The sequence below is a fragment of the Oryzias melastigma genome, linkage group LG1 (genome assembly GCF_002922805.2).
Source record: "Oryzias melastigma strain HK-1 linkage group LG1, ASM292280v2, whole genome shotgun sequence".
Lineage (NCBI taxonomy): Eukaryota > Metazoa > Chordata > Actinopteri > Beloniformes > Adrianichthyidae > Oryzias > Oryzias melastigma.
This window is the reverse complement of record NC_050512.1, coordinates 17,884,771-17,902,967: the sequence shown is the minus strand read 5'-3', so window position 1 is coordinate 17,902,967 and position 18,197 is coordinate 17,884,771. Positions and strand designations below refer to the sequence as shown.

The 18,197-nt window shown below is 40.0% G+C and overlaps 2 protein-coding genes across 2 annotated transcripts in view; one reads left to right on the top strand and one right to left on the bottom strand.

Annotated features, from left to right (window-relative positions):
* The window catches only part of LOC112157386 (microsomal triglyceride transfer protein), a 15,080-nt gene extending 12,475 nt beyond the window's left edge, over positions 1–2,605 (top strand). The window contains exons 17-18 of the mRNA XM_024290087.2: positions 1,475–1,645; positions 1,735–2,605. Coding sequence (XP_024145855.1) covers positions 1,475–1,645; positions 1,735–1,882 — 319 coding nt within the window. The 3' untranslated portion in view covers positions 1,883–2,605. The remainder of the gene's footprint in view (positions 1–1,474; positions 1,646–1,734) is intronic.
* Positions 2,606–11,029: 8,424 nt separating this feature from the next.
* On the bottom strand, positions 11,030–18,158 carry LOC112156963 (uncharacterized protein C4orf54). Its single transcript, XM_024289339.2, has 2 exons — positions 14,144–18,158; positions 11,030–11,193 (listed from the first exon to the last, which is right to left on the bottom strand). Exon 1 carries the CDS (start codon positions 18,110–18,112, stop codon positions 14,168–14,170), a length of 3,945 nt encoding a protein of 1,314 aa, XP_024145107.1. The 5' UTR covers positions 18,113–18,158; the 3' UTR covers positions 11,030–11,193; positions 14,144–14,167.
* Between the last annotated feature and the right edge of the window lie 39 nt (positions 18,159–18,197).

The following is an 18,197-nucleotide window of genomic DNA, read 5'->3' as shown; positions in this document are numbered from 1 at the left end:
AACCACTTGCGCCACCGTGCAGCCCCAAACAAACACCCAAATCACTGAAATGACATAACACTGTTCATGTTAAAGTGCTTCGTTCTCCCCGTGCCTCTGCAGCAATGGAATATTCCGGTCAACTTGGCTAGCAGAGAATTCAGTTTTACCGGATTTGGCCATTTTCTGCCAAATTGAGCGATTTTGATGGCAACTTTGAGGGCAAAAAAATAAATAAATAAATGTTTTGGGTGGTTTCGAGAGTGGTTTGGTGGTTTTTGGTTTCTAATCTTTTAATTTGTTTCTCTTAGTTTGCTTTATTTTGTGTATTTCCTGTTCAATTGCAGCTCAGGTTGTGAATTCTGCGGCATGGCGGTTTTTCTAATTATTTCTGTCTTAACATTGATTCTGTCTACTAGTGAACCAAAGAAAAAAGTGATTCGACACTTTAATCTAAGTAAGAATAAATAAATAAATATGAGAGTGAGATAAATATAAACGATGCAGAGAGCTCTATTTAATTTTTCTCCTGGAGCTTCCAAACTGCCAAGCCCGCCACTTAATACAAAGATTTTTTTTAAATGACATTGTATTCTAAATTAATTGGTAGAAATGTTTTAAATGCAGATTGTTTCACTATCGAGACACATCTGCTCAGCCACAAACATGTCCTCCATGTGGACCTCGCTCTGCTTTCCTGTGAGAAACCCTTTAGTGTTAAATGGAGTGGATTTGTTGGTGGCGGATGGAGTCAATCCAAAGCCTCCAGCGGAGAAACATACACGCCTTGGAGGTGTTAAGAGTTGGGACAGAAACTGCTTCCAAATCTACACATGATCAAAAAATGTCTCTTTTATTATTGCACTTCAAGAAGACGTAGAACAAAATTGAAAACATCCAGACAAATAAAACTTCTTCTGCTGGTTTATTTAGCTAAAATTTTTATTTTTGTCATGTCAAACCTTTGTATCTGTTCATCTGAGTTTTTATGAGGATATTGCTAAAAACACAAATCAATTTTTTTGTTTTAGTTTTTGTTGTTATTTTACAAAATTTAATCATCTAGATCTAAAACCTAAAACAACTGCAATTTTTTGAGTAATTTTAGAGGTTATTCTGGAAAAAAGGGACAAAAGATTTCACTCATTAAACATATTTTGAGGGATTATGTGATGAATAAAGAAAAGAAGGTCCAGTTTGTTTGTTACTTTTATAAAGTTAAACTTAGTTTGATAAAAGATAATTTCTTTGTGTTATATGTAAATGTACCACAAGGGGTGCTGTTTCCTTGTGTACTCAATCCAATCTTTGCTGCCACACTTATCAATAGCAGGAATCTGATCCATTTGGCTAACAAAGCTAACCATGTAGGTTTAAAGCATTGGATCACCTCACATTTCCAGTTTAGAATTTTTAAAACAGGTGACACAAACGCATGCATGACTCAAGTGTTGTCCGATGTGTTGACAGTGGTTTTCTTCGGTTGCCGTTCTAGGGGCGCGTTAGTGGTTACTGGCAATGTGACTGTAGACATGGACTTCTTGAGGGCAGGTGTGGAGGTCAGCTTTGAAACGGAGGCCTCGCTGGACTTCATCACCACCGTCCAGTTCTCGGAATACCCTTTCCTCGTCTGCATGCAGATGGACAAGGCTACCTTCCCTGTCAGGTACTGCTGAGATTATTAAACATCAATTGCTCTGAAATTAACTGTCGAGCTGCAGCTTTTTATTTTATTTATTTTTTTATTTATTTCAGGGAATATCTTACCAAGTACGAGCACATGTCCTCAGGAAAGAGTTCTCTGCTGCGAAAGCAGAGGAAGCTGGTTGTCTCTGGCTCTGAGTTCCCTCTGCATCAGGAAAACTCAAACATGTGCAAGAGGGTTTTTGACTCCAGCTGGTAGAGAGCAGATCATGGACTATTGCTACCAAATGGTTTATTACATTCAGGGACTAAAGCAAAACATTCACTTTCTTTTTTTTTTGCTCAAACAGTAAAAATATACCAATTAAAAGTGGTAAATATCTTCTTATAGGTGACACACGCAATGTTTACATTCAGGCAAGTATTTAAGTCATTTCAACTCTACATTTTTGGCCTTGACTTTTTATTGATTCCTGTAAAAATGTATTTATAAAAGGGCACAGACAGGATGTATATTTTGATGTGTAATATTGGACATGAACAGCATCACTGCGATTAGTTTTAGCGAGGTTACAGCAAAAACGGGTTTCTTAAATGTCACACTAAAGTTGTAATGATCTGCCTCCATGCCTTTGGTTTCAACTGTTTTAAAAAGAGGGAACAGTATTAAGTCACTGTTTATGCTTCATATGTGCCTCAGAAATCACTAAAATCTGTTTTATGATGTATAATTTTTTTTAATCTTGTTTTTTTTTATTGGATTGAACAGTATTTGGGTGGATGTTGTTTTAACTTTATTCAAGATGTGAAAAGGAAACTTGAATCCAAAAAAGTAAAATCTATGATTTAGCTTTGCTTTTCAGATAGCCATAATTGCTCTTTGTCTTAAGATATTTTGAAGTAAATTACTTTTTGTTTCCCTATTTTTAAGATTTATTTTATATTTATCCTCACCTCACAATAAATGTGCCCTGGAAACTTGCTTTTTTGTGCATTTTTTATTTATAATTTATAAAAGATAAATTGGTTTAGAAGCCATAATCAAAGTGAAAAAACAAACTTTGATTATCTTGAAAGCCTCACATGAAACAGGACACATGGATTATGAATCATAATTTAATCTCTAGTATAAAGGGAAATAATGGGCATCATTGAAGATAAATTACAAACATGTTTTTAATATTATATCTGACCACAAAAGCAGAATACCTTGTGGAAACGGACTGTTTTTTTCTGCTGTTTAGGCCATCTCACCCTAAAGATCCACTCTGATCATCTTTTGATCTATTGCAAAAGCCTTCCCAGGAATATTTCAATTATGCTTATACTGTTTTTAGCCAAAAATTTGAAAAGGAAAGAACATAAACTGTGATGCTTTCTAGAACAGGATTTCTGTAAAATGGGGAGTTCATCAGAAATTTGCCTCTCAGTTGCTGGTGGGACTTTCTGGACAGAGCAACACCGCCCCCCTTCACCTCCCAATTCGATTCGATTGAAGAAATACTCAAAAATGCAATTTTGAACTTAACTTTCTTAATATATGGCTTCCATCATCATAAACATTCCTTAAGAACATGTTAAAAACACCAAAAGCAAACTTCCATTAGAGTGGGTTATTAGTGGGATTTACTTCTTTATCAATCCACATTGGGGTTATTAGGTAAACCATTCCGACTTCTGCTTAGCTTGATAACCCCAGAGGATAAGGGGGGCATTTAGCAACACTACAGTGCTATGTATTTATTGACTCCCCCCAATTAAAACTGCACAATTTATGATTAATCTTGTCCATCAAAGCATGCTTACACAAGGGGAGACAAATATTAAACCACCAATGCACAGTGATGATACATGTATCTGTGGTAAAATAATAATAATACTTTCAACCAATCAGAGAACAAGCATGCAGCAACTCAGCAGTTGTTTGTAAACAGAAAACTAGAAAATTCCACTTTTATATTTTAAAGCAGACTCATTATAGGTTTTTCTACATGCACCATTGTCCAAAGCAACAGAGGTAGGCATGCTTTTGATTTCAATTTTTGCAATTTTTTGAGAAATTAGAATAAATGCAGATATGAAAAATATTTTTTGTTTAATCTATTCAAAAATATTCAGTTCAGCTGCAATGGTTTGAGTGAGGCAATAAATTGAACAACTCTATTGCAAATTAATGTTCTTTAACATTCAATAAAATATGCTAAACCCAACAAATCTATCGCCCACTTTGGCAACCTCAGTAAAAATGAGTGATTCTATCAGTTTGCTGTGCTATTGAAACATAGAAACTAAAACAGAAAATGTGCACAAAAAGCACAAATTTCATTACCATTTCTTTTCCAAGGAAATATATATTTTTCATTTGCATTGGTTGTTTTTAGAGGTCTTGAAAGTCCAAATGTTCTTCGCCGGCTTAAATCCGATACTTGCCTCTTGGTCCAGGTGAGGCCATAAATCTTGACTCTTCCCATGTCATAACTGTGACATCAGAGCCCCTGCTGGCATCCAAGCGCAACAACTGGGCCCTAATGTAGATTCTTTAGAAAGCACAGAGAGCAGCTGGGGGCAAACGAGTGTCTGCCAGTCTCCTGGCAACCATGGCAACCGAGTCAACACAGCAGCAAACTGTCAGGTTAAACTTAAGCCTCGCTGGGTGATGTTTCAGTGTCACCCGAAAGCTAACCTCGCACGCATGCACATGCCTGATGGGAACTTTTGTTGGCACAGGGTCTTTGCAGACCTGGAATGCAGGGATGGATGTGATGCAGCAGATGAAATAAAGTTGACAAGATAAAGCTTTTAATAAATATTCTTTTATTTAAATTTGATTCAATATTTCAACTTGATCCTATTTCGAATTGGTCCTATTTGTTAGGATTGGTGTCCATGTTTAGTTTTCTTTTGTTACGTAACGGTCGAGTTCTTTTATAGCTTTTCATCAGGTCATGTCAACAAGTCTCCTGAATTGGGGTCCTTCTCAGCCACAAGTCTTGATAGTTTCCATCTACTAGAATCGGATTGAATATTTTTATTGAACAAGGATAAGAACATAGACATACTGTGAGCAGCAGGCCCATGTCAGAATGTTTTTAGCCATAGCTAGTTGGCAGCATTTGTTCTTAGCTGGGCTATTTTTCTGTTTATACAATTAAAAGAATACTTAAAATGAGAATAAAATACCAGAACTTTAACAAAAATCAGGATTTTTTGAAACTTTTAAAAGTTTTTCTGGCCAATCTCTGATCCCCAAAAGCTGACTTTATGGTTGCAAAGACAGTAGAACAGACATTTCTTTTTAAAATTTAGAATAAAAAAAGGTATTTGATTGACTCCTAATGCATAAACAAATCTTTAAAGTTTAATCCGGATAAAACTACCTACCATTTTGACAATTTCTCTGATTTTACTTTCTCCTGTGGCTGCAATCGTTTATTAAAATAATACTTCTTCATATTTCATGAAAGACAGACCTGTATCTAAAACAAAAACAACAAACATCTCCTTTTATTTCAACATAAACATAAGCACTGCTTGTATTTTAAATGAATCTTTATTACAAGTATATGTAGGCATATCAGTCTACATAACACTTTCATTCCATTTTTGTGCAAAACACTGCACTCACTTCTCATAACAAGTCCTCCCTCCGCTTCCATCCTGACCTTTTTCCGTAGCAGCCACGTGTCACAGTCCACAGTGTCATTAAAACAGCTTGACTTTATAGCCATCCGTACATGTCATTCAATCAGGAGCCCATATTCCAAAAACACTAACTTCTCTCTGACCATTTCATTCGACCTAAACTCAGCCCTCATATATAAAAATACTATTATTATTATTCAACCTAAAATTCCATCAAGGAATTAGGACATGTAAATGACTCAAAGTCCTCATAAATATTGTCATTTTATATACCTGTATATACTATGACAGCCTGCCATCAGCTTTATTTTACCTCGAACCGTCTCATATGTCACTTTATGCTGTAAAATAACATGAGAAATGCGCTTGGGCCGGCGTGCTATTTATAAATAATGCTTTATATGATGGTTTAAAAGGACATCCTAAAGAAAGTTTTCAACCATATAACACCATCTGTTGTGCTGTTCAAATTTAGGGCAACTTTTCTATGACATTGGAAAACAACAAGTGCCCCATATCATCTAAATATACAGGATTGAATTTAATCATGACAGAAAATATGTTAAAAATTGCAATATTTATTGCTATGCTGCTTAAAAAAGGCTAAAAACCCATATTTTAAATGCAAAAACTATAAGTATTTATTTTATTGCATCTTTTGACAATGTTAGATATTTTATTTGTTTATGTTTCTGCAAAATAAGAAATTAAAAAAAAATACATAAAATGTTTCACCCTCTTTGTAATTTATATAACCCTGCATTACTTCATTACTTCATACTGCAACATGAATTAGTTTTAAAGACCAAAAACATTTCCAAGCTCCTGTATGGATCGATTTAGAACAAATATAGTTTGTGGAGCAGTTCATTTCTGTAAAATATATTCTCTCTGAGGCAAAATGTTTATATTTAAAGGAAGTACATAGACTGACCAGCAGCTCCACATACTTTTCTTTCTTTCTGTGTTTTATATTTTCACACGCACTAGACAAATAGCAAATCTTCAGCCATTTTTTTCTACAGGAGTGCTCCTGTTAATTAATTTTAATTAATTTAGTTAATTAATTAATCTAAATTAAATCAAGCAAAAATGCCAAACGAAGCCCAGCAGCATTTTCAAATGGAAACAGGACAGAAAACACACATCTGTACAAACACGGGTCATTATCGGAAAGGAAATTATAAAAAACTGGAGAGTGGGGGCTTTTTTTTTCCTCAAACACAAGAGAGATCCGAAGAAACCTTCATTACTGTGTAAAGGCACACTTCACACATGTTTAGTCTGTGACCCTGTTTGCAGCAAAGAAACATAACTCCTCGTTGTGCTCACAGAATGCCGAACATAACTCACTGCAAACAAACATGGAGACATTTGCTCACGGTTAATTACAGAAAGAAAAAATGAGAAATTATTTTAAACTGATAGTGACACGTGTATTCCAAATGCTCTTTTTAATTTAAATTCTCTCTTTTTTCTTTTACTTATAAGGAGCATGCTTTTAAAGTGTAAACCCACAAAATATTTTGCAGGAATTAGTGGCATTTTGCAAGTCGGGACAAAGAGCTTACTTAAGGTAGAACACGAGCCACTGAGAGACATGGAAATCTAACTGTGAACGTATGCGTGGGAACACGATACACAGCATGTATGTTATGTAGCCCTGTTACTCACTTACATATATCACATTTTAAATTAATTAGTAGAATTTACCGTTTGTTAATTTGATTTTTTTTTCATTTGAAATGCATCTGTTTTTATTTTCTTATTTGTTGGATTTAATACTCATTGCAGACTAATGGTCCCTCTGCTTAAATATGAATCTATAGGATAATGAATCGATGCTGTTTAGTTGAAACCATTTTTAACATGTGACAAACAGCATTAACCACTTACTATAAAACACAAGTAGCTTCATTTGTTCTGCTCAATCCACAACCTTTTAAAATCTTTAAAATAGACTGATCCAAAACAATTTTGCTAATTGTTTTCTATATCCTAATTCCTCTCTTTCCAAGGGTCGGGAAACTAGCAAAACAGTTCCACTGAAGGACTCTAAAGCATTTCCAGAATCGATAGGGTGTGTCTTCCCTTCAGGGTATTCTGGGTGTGCTCTTTGACGACTTCATCAAATATCTGAACAAGACGTCAAATGTCCACATCGTACTTCAGGTTTAAAACAATAAAATAAAACCCTGTTTGCTCGGTTTTGATAACATTCTGGACTTTATAGAACCGAAAAAAACATGTTTTCTTGGAAAAGTTAGCACTATTTCTAAATGAAACCAGATTTTTTTTAAACTTTCACATCAACACTAGCTGAAGATCATCAACTCATAGACACAAATTGAACTGATATGTTAACAAAAAAAGCATCAACATATGCCAGCATACAGTCTCTATGAATCAAACTATCCTGCTGACTCAGCATAAATCCAGACACATTGACACTTTGGGACCAAATTTTTGAGGTCAATTGGGATTGACAGGCTCTCTAGAAGGCCAATTTGACTTCATGGGATTTTTTGTGGCTGCTCCGTATTGACAGGAATGCTGAAGTGATAAATTAGAAGTGGTACCAAATTAAAATCACATCATCAATCAAGGGCTGCACGGTGGCGCAAGTGGTTAGCGCTCTTGCCTCACAGCGAGAAGGCCCCGGTTCGAATCCCGGCTGGGACCTTTCTGTGTGGAGTTTGCATGTTCTCCCCGTGCATGCGTGGGTTTTCACCGGGGACTCCGGCTTCCTCCCACCGTCCAAAAACATGCTTCGTAGGTTAATTGGCGACTCTGAATTGCCCCTAGGTGTGGATGTGAGAGTGAATGTGTGTGTGATTGAGGCCCTGCGACGGACTGGCGACCTGTCCAGGGTGTACCCCGCCTTCGCCCTTCAGTAGCCGGGATAGGCTCCGGCACCCCGCGACCCCGAAAGGGAAGAAGCGGTCAAGAAGATGGATGGATGGATGGATCATCAATCAAACATTTAGTTTGCTAAACTTTTGTCACGTTCATGGTTAAAAACGAACATCAGAAGTCACTGTTCCAATTTGAAAGGACAGTTAAGAATAATATGAAGGCATATTGTATTCAACTGAGAAACATATAAAACTGGTGTTTTTTATTTTAAAGTTTTTGGTGTTATTTTTTTCATGTTTTTCGTGCACATTTTTGAAGGACTACAAGAACTACAAACAGGCGGAGCATCATCTGCTAAGGAAAACTATAGGAGGCTTTCTGTTATTTTGGTTATTATTTTGTATCTGCATTAACAGTATTTTGAGTTTTAAAACAGGCTTCAATTCCCTCTTATTTTTCGTAGTCAAGAGCCAATCGTGATAGACCTGCTTGTAAAAACCCACAATGTGTCTGTCATAGACATGATCCGTGTCCATTTGTTTGTGTGTTCACTCATTTTTCCACTATGTCGACCGTCTGTTTTGTTCCTCCTACTTACTTTATCCTCAAACATTTTAGGGCACACAGTCTGTTATTCGAGATAGTTTTTATGTGATTTTCCAGCTATTTTTGGTTTTCCGAGATATTTTTTTCTAACTTTTCTATATATATTTTTAAGTTTTAAAGATAATTTTTACATGATTTTTGAGATAGTTTTTTGTTTTTCAAGATATTTTTCTCTAATTTTTTACATGTTTTTTTTTTGGTTTGTTATTTTTTTTTCTCTTTTCAAGATAATTATTTTCTAGACTGCAACAGGTGAAGCCCTAAAGAGAGAAGATAAGCATTGCATTGCTTAAACATGAGAGAAAAAGTAATGATATTCAGAATTTAAGTCGTTTTTTAAACAATAATTAGTGATATTTTTGTGATTATTTATGGTGACTTACTGAGAAACTTATATTGTTTGGATGGGGCCTTGTTGTGCACCTTATTGTTGGTCCCCACATGCATCTGCAGCTTCACATGCACTAACATCAACCCAAACCTCAAAACTTAGAACAGGCGGATTCTGTTTTCTAAATGAAAATATGAGTGTTGAGCACAAAGGAAACCTGGGTTCTGTTCCCAGTGAGTGCAATGATCTTCATCCAGTGTAGGTTCTTATGGAAGACCCTTCATGAGACTGCCAAACTATGTAGCCATAAGGGTCTTCCTGTGCCTGTCTGTACTGTTTGTGATTAAAGTAGGAAGAACAAAACAGATTTGCAAAATTTTGACAAGCAAATACAAAACGGGCACAGATCATGTATGACACAGACACATTTTAGCTCTTCAACTCTTAATTGCAGATCTTATGGTGTGTTCACACCGGACACAGCAGGTGCGGCGGAGGCATCAAGTTTCAATGTTAAGTCAATGTAAAGATATGATCTGACACAGCACAATTGGGTCATCAGGCTCCACCAATAAGGGACTCAACTTTGGGCATGTGACGTTTTCAGTGACTAGATCAAAGGGTAGAAACATAAATTCAATAGGGCACCTCAATGAAAGGTTTTTCGTCTTGAATGTCACTGAACTTCCATTAATTTTCTAAAGGGAGCCTCGTGGTTGCTGGAGACTGTCCCAGTTTCTGTTGGGCGAAGGCGAGATGCTCCCTGGACAGATTGCCTGCTCGTTACAGAGCCCATAGAGCTGGATCGACTGCTACGCTAGCTAGCCGCCTGGTGGATAGCTTAGCAAGCTCCATAGCCCAGACTCCGGAAGAGCTGATAACTATTCCCAGGCAGAACTAGTTGGGTCTACTGCCCAGGCTGCGGGTCTCTGGGCAGCAGAACTCACTATACTTGCCCGGAGAACAGCCATTGGTGCCCTTTTAGAGTGCATAATCGCTCCAACTTCATGGGCCTATGATGTTTTTCTTATTTTCATCAATACAATACTAAAAAGATCCCCCAGTTTTTTTGTATTTTGCCCTCTCTCTGGTTAATGCTCAAACTCAGCCACAGAGAGACGGAAGTTACGTTTAAAACAGCCCACAGGTGAAGCTCTTCCTGCACGAGGGAAGTACACCCCACCCGGAGAGACTAAATCATCTGGTGAACCCAGACACAGCGCCTCTGTAGAGCTCCCCAAAACATATAAACCAAAGCTACTCGCTTAATATCATCCATGTTTTCCATGATTTGATAACAAAGGTACAACTTTGGTGGTTGCTCCGCGGCCAGTGCGTCAAGGCAAATTTGACTCACCTCCCGCGACCGGTGTGAATACACCATTATAGTTTTCATGAGTGGATAAGATGGTCAGCCTGTTTGTATTTCTTCACTTTTAAAAAAATTAACGACAACATTTGCAGGAAAAAAAAAACAACAAAATTAGAATGAAAAAAACATCTGTTTTTTTATTGAATACAATACGCTTCCATAGAGTACGGCTACAGTTTGTTGCAGAAAACAAACATTAAGAAAGTGCTTAGTCACAATATTGCATGTTTCTTTGATAACTCAAGTCTTTTACATTCTAGCTGTTGATCCATCACTACAATGTGGAAACAGCACATTTACTAACAAATGGACATTCACTGGAGTGTTTTGACTTATATCACTTTTATTACTTATACACTCTATATTTATCTTTTGGAAATACTATATAATATATGTATTAATTTAGATAAATGACATGGTTGTTTTCATTAATAACATTACGCTCATTGTAAAGAAATGGTAGTTTGGCTAAAACTGACTTGTGCCTTGTTTCCTTTTGAACTGACTGCAGGGCAGAAATAGCATTGAAACAGAAATCAGAGACCCAGACAGCGCCTGAATGGAAATCGTCACAAAGCCAGAGCATATCAAAGGGAGACGTGTTGCTATTTCAAAGTATTGCATTGCACACACAAAAAACAATGATTAAAAAAAAAAAAAAAAAAAACAGAGAAAGAGAGTGGAAGCAGTCCTGGGAGTTGATCACAATGGAGGGGTGAACTACACTTACAGCGAGTGAGGGCAGATTCGTCGGCAGATATATCTAAAGACAGAAAAAAAGTAAATAAATCAGACACTTTTGTTTAAAAAGACAATTTTAAAGTTGAGGAAACGGCTGCTCAACGTGTTTACACAGAAGTTATGGAGGTCAGCAGTGAACTCCACCTCCCTCTTCCCATTATGGAATAGGACTAGGGGGAGGGGGCTATAAAAAGTAGACCCCCTCACAGTCTCGCGGACTCGCTTCCAAGCTGGAGCTGCAGCCGCCCGCATCTGATCTCCCCGAGCAGCTGTCCCAGCTTTTGCATCAGCACAACAAATACTTTGCATTGCCTGACCTTTTCCACCTGCATCACTATCCCTGCCATGCCCCCCTCCCCTCCCCGTGTCACTCCACCCGACACATCGCCACTAACGCACACACAAGCCGCTGCTCCCCTCACACCCCGACTCAGCCCACACAAGGCCCCTCCCTGCCACGCACCCGGCTGACATGTATCCCCTCCAGGCTCATACAGTTGTGTTATTGCTCTGACACATTAGCTCAAAACCGACTTCTGTGCATGTGTGCGTGTACATATGTGAGGCGTCGGAAAGTGAGAATTAATTTGAATTTCCGATGGGGGAGGGGTTAGGCTGCAGGGTGTAGTGGTGTGACAAAATATGGCGACATAAGGAAATAAAGCAAAATTTGTTGAATAAAACTGAAGTTTCTTGATTTTATTGTCATTAAAAATATATTAATATTCACTAAATCTCAAAGGAGATTTTTTTATTTGTTCTTAATTCAATGTAGCAAAATTAGTAAAAAAAAAATGTAGAAAGTTTGGAGGGTAAAACTGTATCAGTCGAATCTGAAACTAGATCTGGGGTCAAACATAGCGAGACTGTAAGCATGCTCAGTATGTTGGTGTGTGAATGAATTAGCAATAATCAGCATAGTGTCATCTCAGTTCATGAAACTGTTGAGGCACATTACAGGTTGATTTATGTCTTGCAAAATGTATTCATTAAAAAATAGAGTTTTTGCAAATAACTTCCAAGTAAAAGTAACATATTAGGTGCATTTTCATTTTGTAAACATTTGATCTAAATTCCAGTGCATAGTGAGAAGTAGTTCTAAACAATGCCCACAATTTTGGGACTTTTCTTTTTTCTAATTATTACCAGGGTTATGAACATTAACGCGTTAACGCACGTGTTTAATCAAAAACAATCAACATTTATTAACGTAAATTAAATAAACCTCGCAAAGAAACTGTCCTTTGGTTTGCCCCGGAGGTTCAGGCTTCCACGACGTGCGTTATCCTACCATGGTCACTTACAAAATAAATAAATATTTAATTGTTTTTTTAGTGCATTAATCTTGTTATTTTTTTTTTTACAAAAAGCGGACTATTTGATCCATGGTCCGACGAGTTGTCACAGTAACACGACAATGTGTTGCTGAGCCTCGACAAATGACTTTGCAACACAGACATAAAAGTCTTTAGAGTTCTGCTCATCTTACTGTAGATGTGTTTTGTTTGCCTGATGTACACTGGGTTAACACTGCTACATTTTAAGATTTCAGGCAATAAAAATGAAGCAAATATTGCCTGTTTTGGTTTAAAAGCTCCATTTTGTCATGTAAAATTTGCCTAGTAAATTTGCCATTGTGATTAATAGTGATAAATCACAACACAAAAGTATGGTTAATCTGGTTAATTTTTTTAATAGATTGACAGCACTAATGGAAATAATGTTCTAAATGTACAGTTTGGTGTGTGATTTTGTGATTAGTCGAAGATAATAAGTGGTCGGTAAATATTGTAACAAAAAATAAATAAATAATAATTATTAATCGTGATTCATTTAGGTTTGCAATTAATTAATTACATTTTTTAATCCGTTCCCGGCCCTAATAATTACTAAACTGTCATAGCTAGTCACCAGAAATGTTTTGGACTTCAACTTTGTAGACAAATCTTAAAACATTCCTGGCAGTAAAATGAGTATATGGACGCAGAATCCCCATTTCTAACCGTATTCCACCTTAAAAATGACTATAATCACTTCAAACTATGAAAAATATTACACTAAATACACCAAAATCTAAGAACATTAATAGGGGTTTGTGTACCCTCGAATACTATAACACATATTGATCTATACTTGTAGTACATTATTAATGAAGTAAAATACTTAGCAAATTAAATCTTCAATTACGTGACTTATAAAGAAACAAGGTGTCATTAACCTCAGTTGTTTCTTGTAGGAATGAATCAAGTAAATAAACACATCGGACACGAGTAAAATACACCGCAGATATGTAATGCAGAAAAAGTTCAGAGCACTGCATGAAAATCCAATCTCCCAAGAGGAATCAGATTACCTGTGATTAACTGATCACCTGTCAAGAAGCGACTGCATTTCTATTAGGCTGACATGTTGCTGTTAAAACGGTTAAGGTTGCTTTAGCAAAATGCTCGTTTTGGTTCTATTTTTTGTAGTCATTCATGTTTAATTCTTTTTAGCAAATTTGAGATCATAGCTAATATCCATTATTTACAGTTTTGGGTCATTTTAAAGTATTTCTTCCTTACAGTAAGTTTTTGATCTTAACATGTGATGCCATCCTGGGTATTCATGCTTATTTCTCTTTATGAATCATTTGCATTTTACTTGCTTCATATTTATGAATGAATTCTGTGAGAATTCTCTTGAGTTTGTTGAAGAATAAGATTTAAATGGAACTAAGTGTTTCCTTATGTGTATATTTATCTAAATGTGTAGTTTTGGGCATCTGAAGCTGAATATGTGCACATTAGAGAGGGAGCGGGACTATAATTCATAGTGAGTGTGGTAAAAAGTATGCGTCAGAAGTAAAATATAATATCTATGAACATTTTTCTTTCACATTTAAGCCATACTGAACATCCTTTAAAAGAAAAGTCACTTAAGAGAACTCTGACGAGCATGATTCTTGCAGGACACAGATGCTCTGAACTTACATGTATGCAGAGAAAGTCTGTTGGTCACCGATGCTCCACTACAAAGCTCATTGTCTTCCCATCAAAGGAAGGAGGAGCGACAATCCTTGGACCTTGTTGTGTTGTGATGCTGATCAGTGGCGTTCTGTCCGACCTCGCTGCCCCTCCTCTGGTGATTACGTGTCCCAGGCTCACGGGTAAGTGTACCGGTCCCTGCTGAGCTTCTCTCGTTGCACTGTAATATGCGGTTTCCACATCTTTGGAGTTTTTAACATGTTCTCCCGCCGCGTCCTCTGAGTGGCACGGCGACTGTGACATCACCGCCTGAGCTGCTAAGGTGGGAGAGGGGATGAAGCCCGGATAGATCATGTAAGTGGGGGTGTACGCTGGGGGGCTGAGGGCTATGGGAGACAAGGAGAGATGCACAGGTGTGACGGGAGCAACAGGTGAGTGAGGCATAGGCACCTCCACATACTGGCCTGTGTCGGGGTCAAATAATTTCTTTGTGGTGGCCTGTAAGGGGGTGTCCACCAGGTAATAATGTCCAGTTGTGGGATCTAAAAGCATCTTTCTCTGGGTCTGTGGGGCCGCGTCCCCAGCAGACGGGGTGGGGGACACATTCAGGGCAGAAGAGGAGAAACACAACACCTGGTGCTGTTTCTGCGGGCTTGTCACTGCTGTTGAGCGATGGTAGATGGATGCAGCTGGATGCTCCAAGAACAAAGGAGACTTCTTCTTCTCAGATCCCTTTAAATCATCCGCATCAGCACTCCCGAGGCCTAAAGACCCAGACTCTCGATTTAGCAGTTTGGTTTCATTTGCACGCCCCAGACCGGGAATGGTTAAATAGTTCTCGGAGTCCGAGCAGCCTTGTGTGACAGTGGGATTACTGGGGCTGATTTTGGACTGTCCCTGCTCCACCTGGCCGTGTTTCGTCGGCTCTATTTTCACCGACAGTGGAGCCGCTGGTGTCTTGGAGTTTTTAATAGCAGGTGATGTTTGCAGAGGAGAACTCTGTGGATCGGGGACACTTTCCGAGCTGACTCCGACATAGGTTCTGTTCCCAAAATGAAGGACGCTTTTGTTTGTGAAAGTTTTGTTTTCCTGGGGGACCGTTTTAAACGTGTCGTTGTTGTATGGAACGTGTATGATGTTTGAGGCTCTCTTCCCTGTTTCTGTTGCATTGATTAAAGGCTGAGGAGTTCTGTCGGCATTCTCGGGCTCCTCACTGGCAATAACGGACAGAACGTGGCTACCGGTTACCGGGTGCGGGGCTTGAGTTTTACGCTTCCATTCGTTTCGATCAAAAACGTAGAGCTGCTCCATCGTTTTGACTGCAGCTTTTAGCTTCTCCAGTGCATCCTGCTTTACCGGAGCCTCACTTCTCTTCTCCGCCACCTCACAAAGAAACTTGTCCTGCCTTTGTTTGGCCGATTTGGCCTCGGGGTTAGCCTCAAATGGATCCAGCTTGTTTGGAGCCGTGGGCAGTCTTCCAGCACTGCAAGGCAAGGAGTTTTTTTCATTTTTTTCATGTGGCGCGTCTGCTTCTTGTTTGTGTGACACCTCACTCGTCTCTGACTGAACGTTCGTTTTCACAGAGTTGCATTTAATCACCATTGGGGAGGGTAAAGAGTTTTTAGCTGGCTCCGTTTTGACCTTCGGCTCCAGTTTTTCACATTTATTGTCACTTTTATCCAACGATATAAAGCGATATGAGCTTTTAACCAATTTCCGCACATCCCTAACATGATAGATCGGTGTCTGAAACTTGCATTTGGTGTCTCTTATGTCTCTGACAGTGAAGTTAGGAACTTTATCTCCTAGAACGTGGGATTTATTATCCTCTCCAGCCCTGAAGGTGTTAATATTGCCACTAATTTTGGGGGTCAATAGATGTGCAATGTTCAGTGTGCCGCCTTTGTCTTCTTTTGTGCTTCGGAGACATATTTTTATTTCTGGTGTGTTTCCCTCCTTGTCAAAGTCTCCATCATTTCCCTTTTTGAGCTCATTTACTGCCCCCTTATCACAGGAGTGCTGCGTCAGATCCCCGCTGAGGCCCCTGTCCTTTGATAGGAGTTGGTAGCTGGGCACAAAAAGCAGTTTGGTCAGCATGCTGTTGGAGTCCAACCTTTCCTTTGCTGCTGCATCACTTACAGAAGACACCTGTGGAGGATCATCTTCCTTTGATTCATTAAACAAACTACTTTGGCTGTGGAGTGCAGCTGCTTTAGCATCATCTTCTCCCCTCTCTGAAGGTTTGTTATCTGCGGTCTCCTCTGCTGACTCAAACGAGCTGAGTCTGCCCCCCTCCTCAAGAGAATTGACAGTGAAAGCTGAGCCTGTGTCTGAAATCTGCCTTTGTACGCCTCTGCACTTGTCCCTCAGCTGATCTGGATCTTTCATGTGCAAACAGGGGGAGACTGCCGGGTGAGTGTCACAGATTTCCCCCCTCTCCATTTTGCGCTCCTGCTCAAACTGCATCTTTTTAGAAATCACGTTTTTCAACAAACTCGACGCAAAAATCGCCCTTTTGTGCGTGTCCCCCGAGCCGTCCGTGCGCCGACATTGCAGCGCGCAGCCGGAGTGCGCCTTCACGGAGCATTTGGAGCCTCTGCGCGCGTTTGGAGATTCAACATTACAGCGGAAATTTAACGTGACTCCGCGCTGCACCTGCTGAGGATCCGTCAGATGGATCTTCTGAGTAGAGGACGCAGACTGCCTGGAATCTGTCCTTTTGTTGGGTGATGCTTTCATTCCACCCCTAGAATCACTATGTCTCCTATTATCCACAGTTCTGTTCATTTCTAGAGTAGTGCTCTTGTGCGCAATGACGCTGCGCTCTTTGGCGCGCATGTTTCCATAATTCCAATCCACAAAAGCCGACCATTTATTCAGCCCATATTCCGACAAGGAGGACTCGCTCGACGTGCTAAAATTAATGGCATCAAAGTATGGACACGCCAGGCTTCGGAAAGACTTTGCTGTCAAGTTACGCACCTCTTTATCAGCGTCGTCCAGTTCACTGATGGAGCTGGACGCTCCGCTGGAATAGTCATTAATATCGTTCCGTCTCAGCTTCGTTGCAAGGTGCTGACGGCCCGGAGCGGGGATGAAATATTGGCCCCTATCGCACAGGGGCCCTGCTCTGGCGCCAGAGCTCACCAAAGAGAAATGTCTCCTGTCTCCAAAGTGCGCGGCGTACCCCGAGCCTCCAGCGGGCTCGTTCCCCCTGGAGGAGGTTTGTATGGACAGGTGGATCTTCCCCGCGTCTTCCCTGAGGCTCCTGCACACACTTTCATCAGAGCTGGCGCACTTGTCCGAGTCGCACAGATCACTGTCCTCCTGCTCGGTGCTGACCGCTCCGGTCAGAGTGGACAGCACTTTGGCCTGGCTCCGTCCCTCCAGAACCACAGTTCCCTCCCGTGTTTCGTCGCTTTCGAAAGAAGCGTAATCCACGAATGAATACACCAGGTTGTCGTCTTCGAACTCCCAGCAGGTTCCTCTGCCCAGGTCGTAGTCCACGTCGTGGTCGAGCTCGGTCAGCTGGATCTCGTGCGTCGTGATATAGTGGGATTCATCCTCCACGGCGTCGGAGCCGCAGCGCTCGGACAGCGCGTCGTCCAGATCCGTCTTGCTGTTCAGATAGACGTCGGTGTACTGCAGATCCTCGTTCCCGGAGTCCGGATCGGCGTTGGGGAGTTTGGGGGCAGTTTCCTGCGTCCCAGTGTTCTCCTCCTCCTCCTCGATGGTCTCGTCTTTCCTCTCCTCGGACTTCGAGCACTTGATGACGGACAGCTGGTTCCCCTCGCCGGTGAAAGTGACTTTCACTGTGGTCGGGCCGCCAGCCCTCATGTCCAGATCCACATAGTTGGACTCGGCGCTGGTGGTGTCCTCGGCGGGGCTCCCGCCTCGCGGATCGGCCTTCTTGAGCAGCTTCCCGTGAAGTCCGGTGTCATCCTGGTACGTGAGAGTTTTCTCCGCTGCTTCCATTCGGCCCGGGATCTGACCGTCAGGTGGTCCTGGTTTACGATGTTACTCTGACACTGGACGGAAAACTCTGCAGGCTGGAGGGCGA

Excerpts from the sequence above, each read along its gene's own strand:
- LOC112156963 (XM_024289339.2), bottom strand. The coding sequence starts at position 18,112 with ATGGAAGCAGCGGAGAAAACTCTCACGTACCAGGATGACACCGGACTT.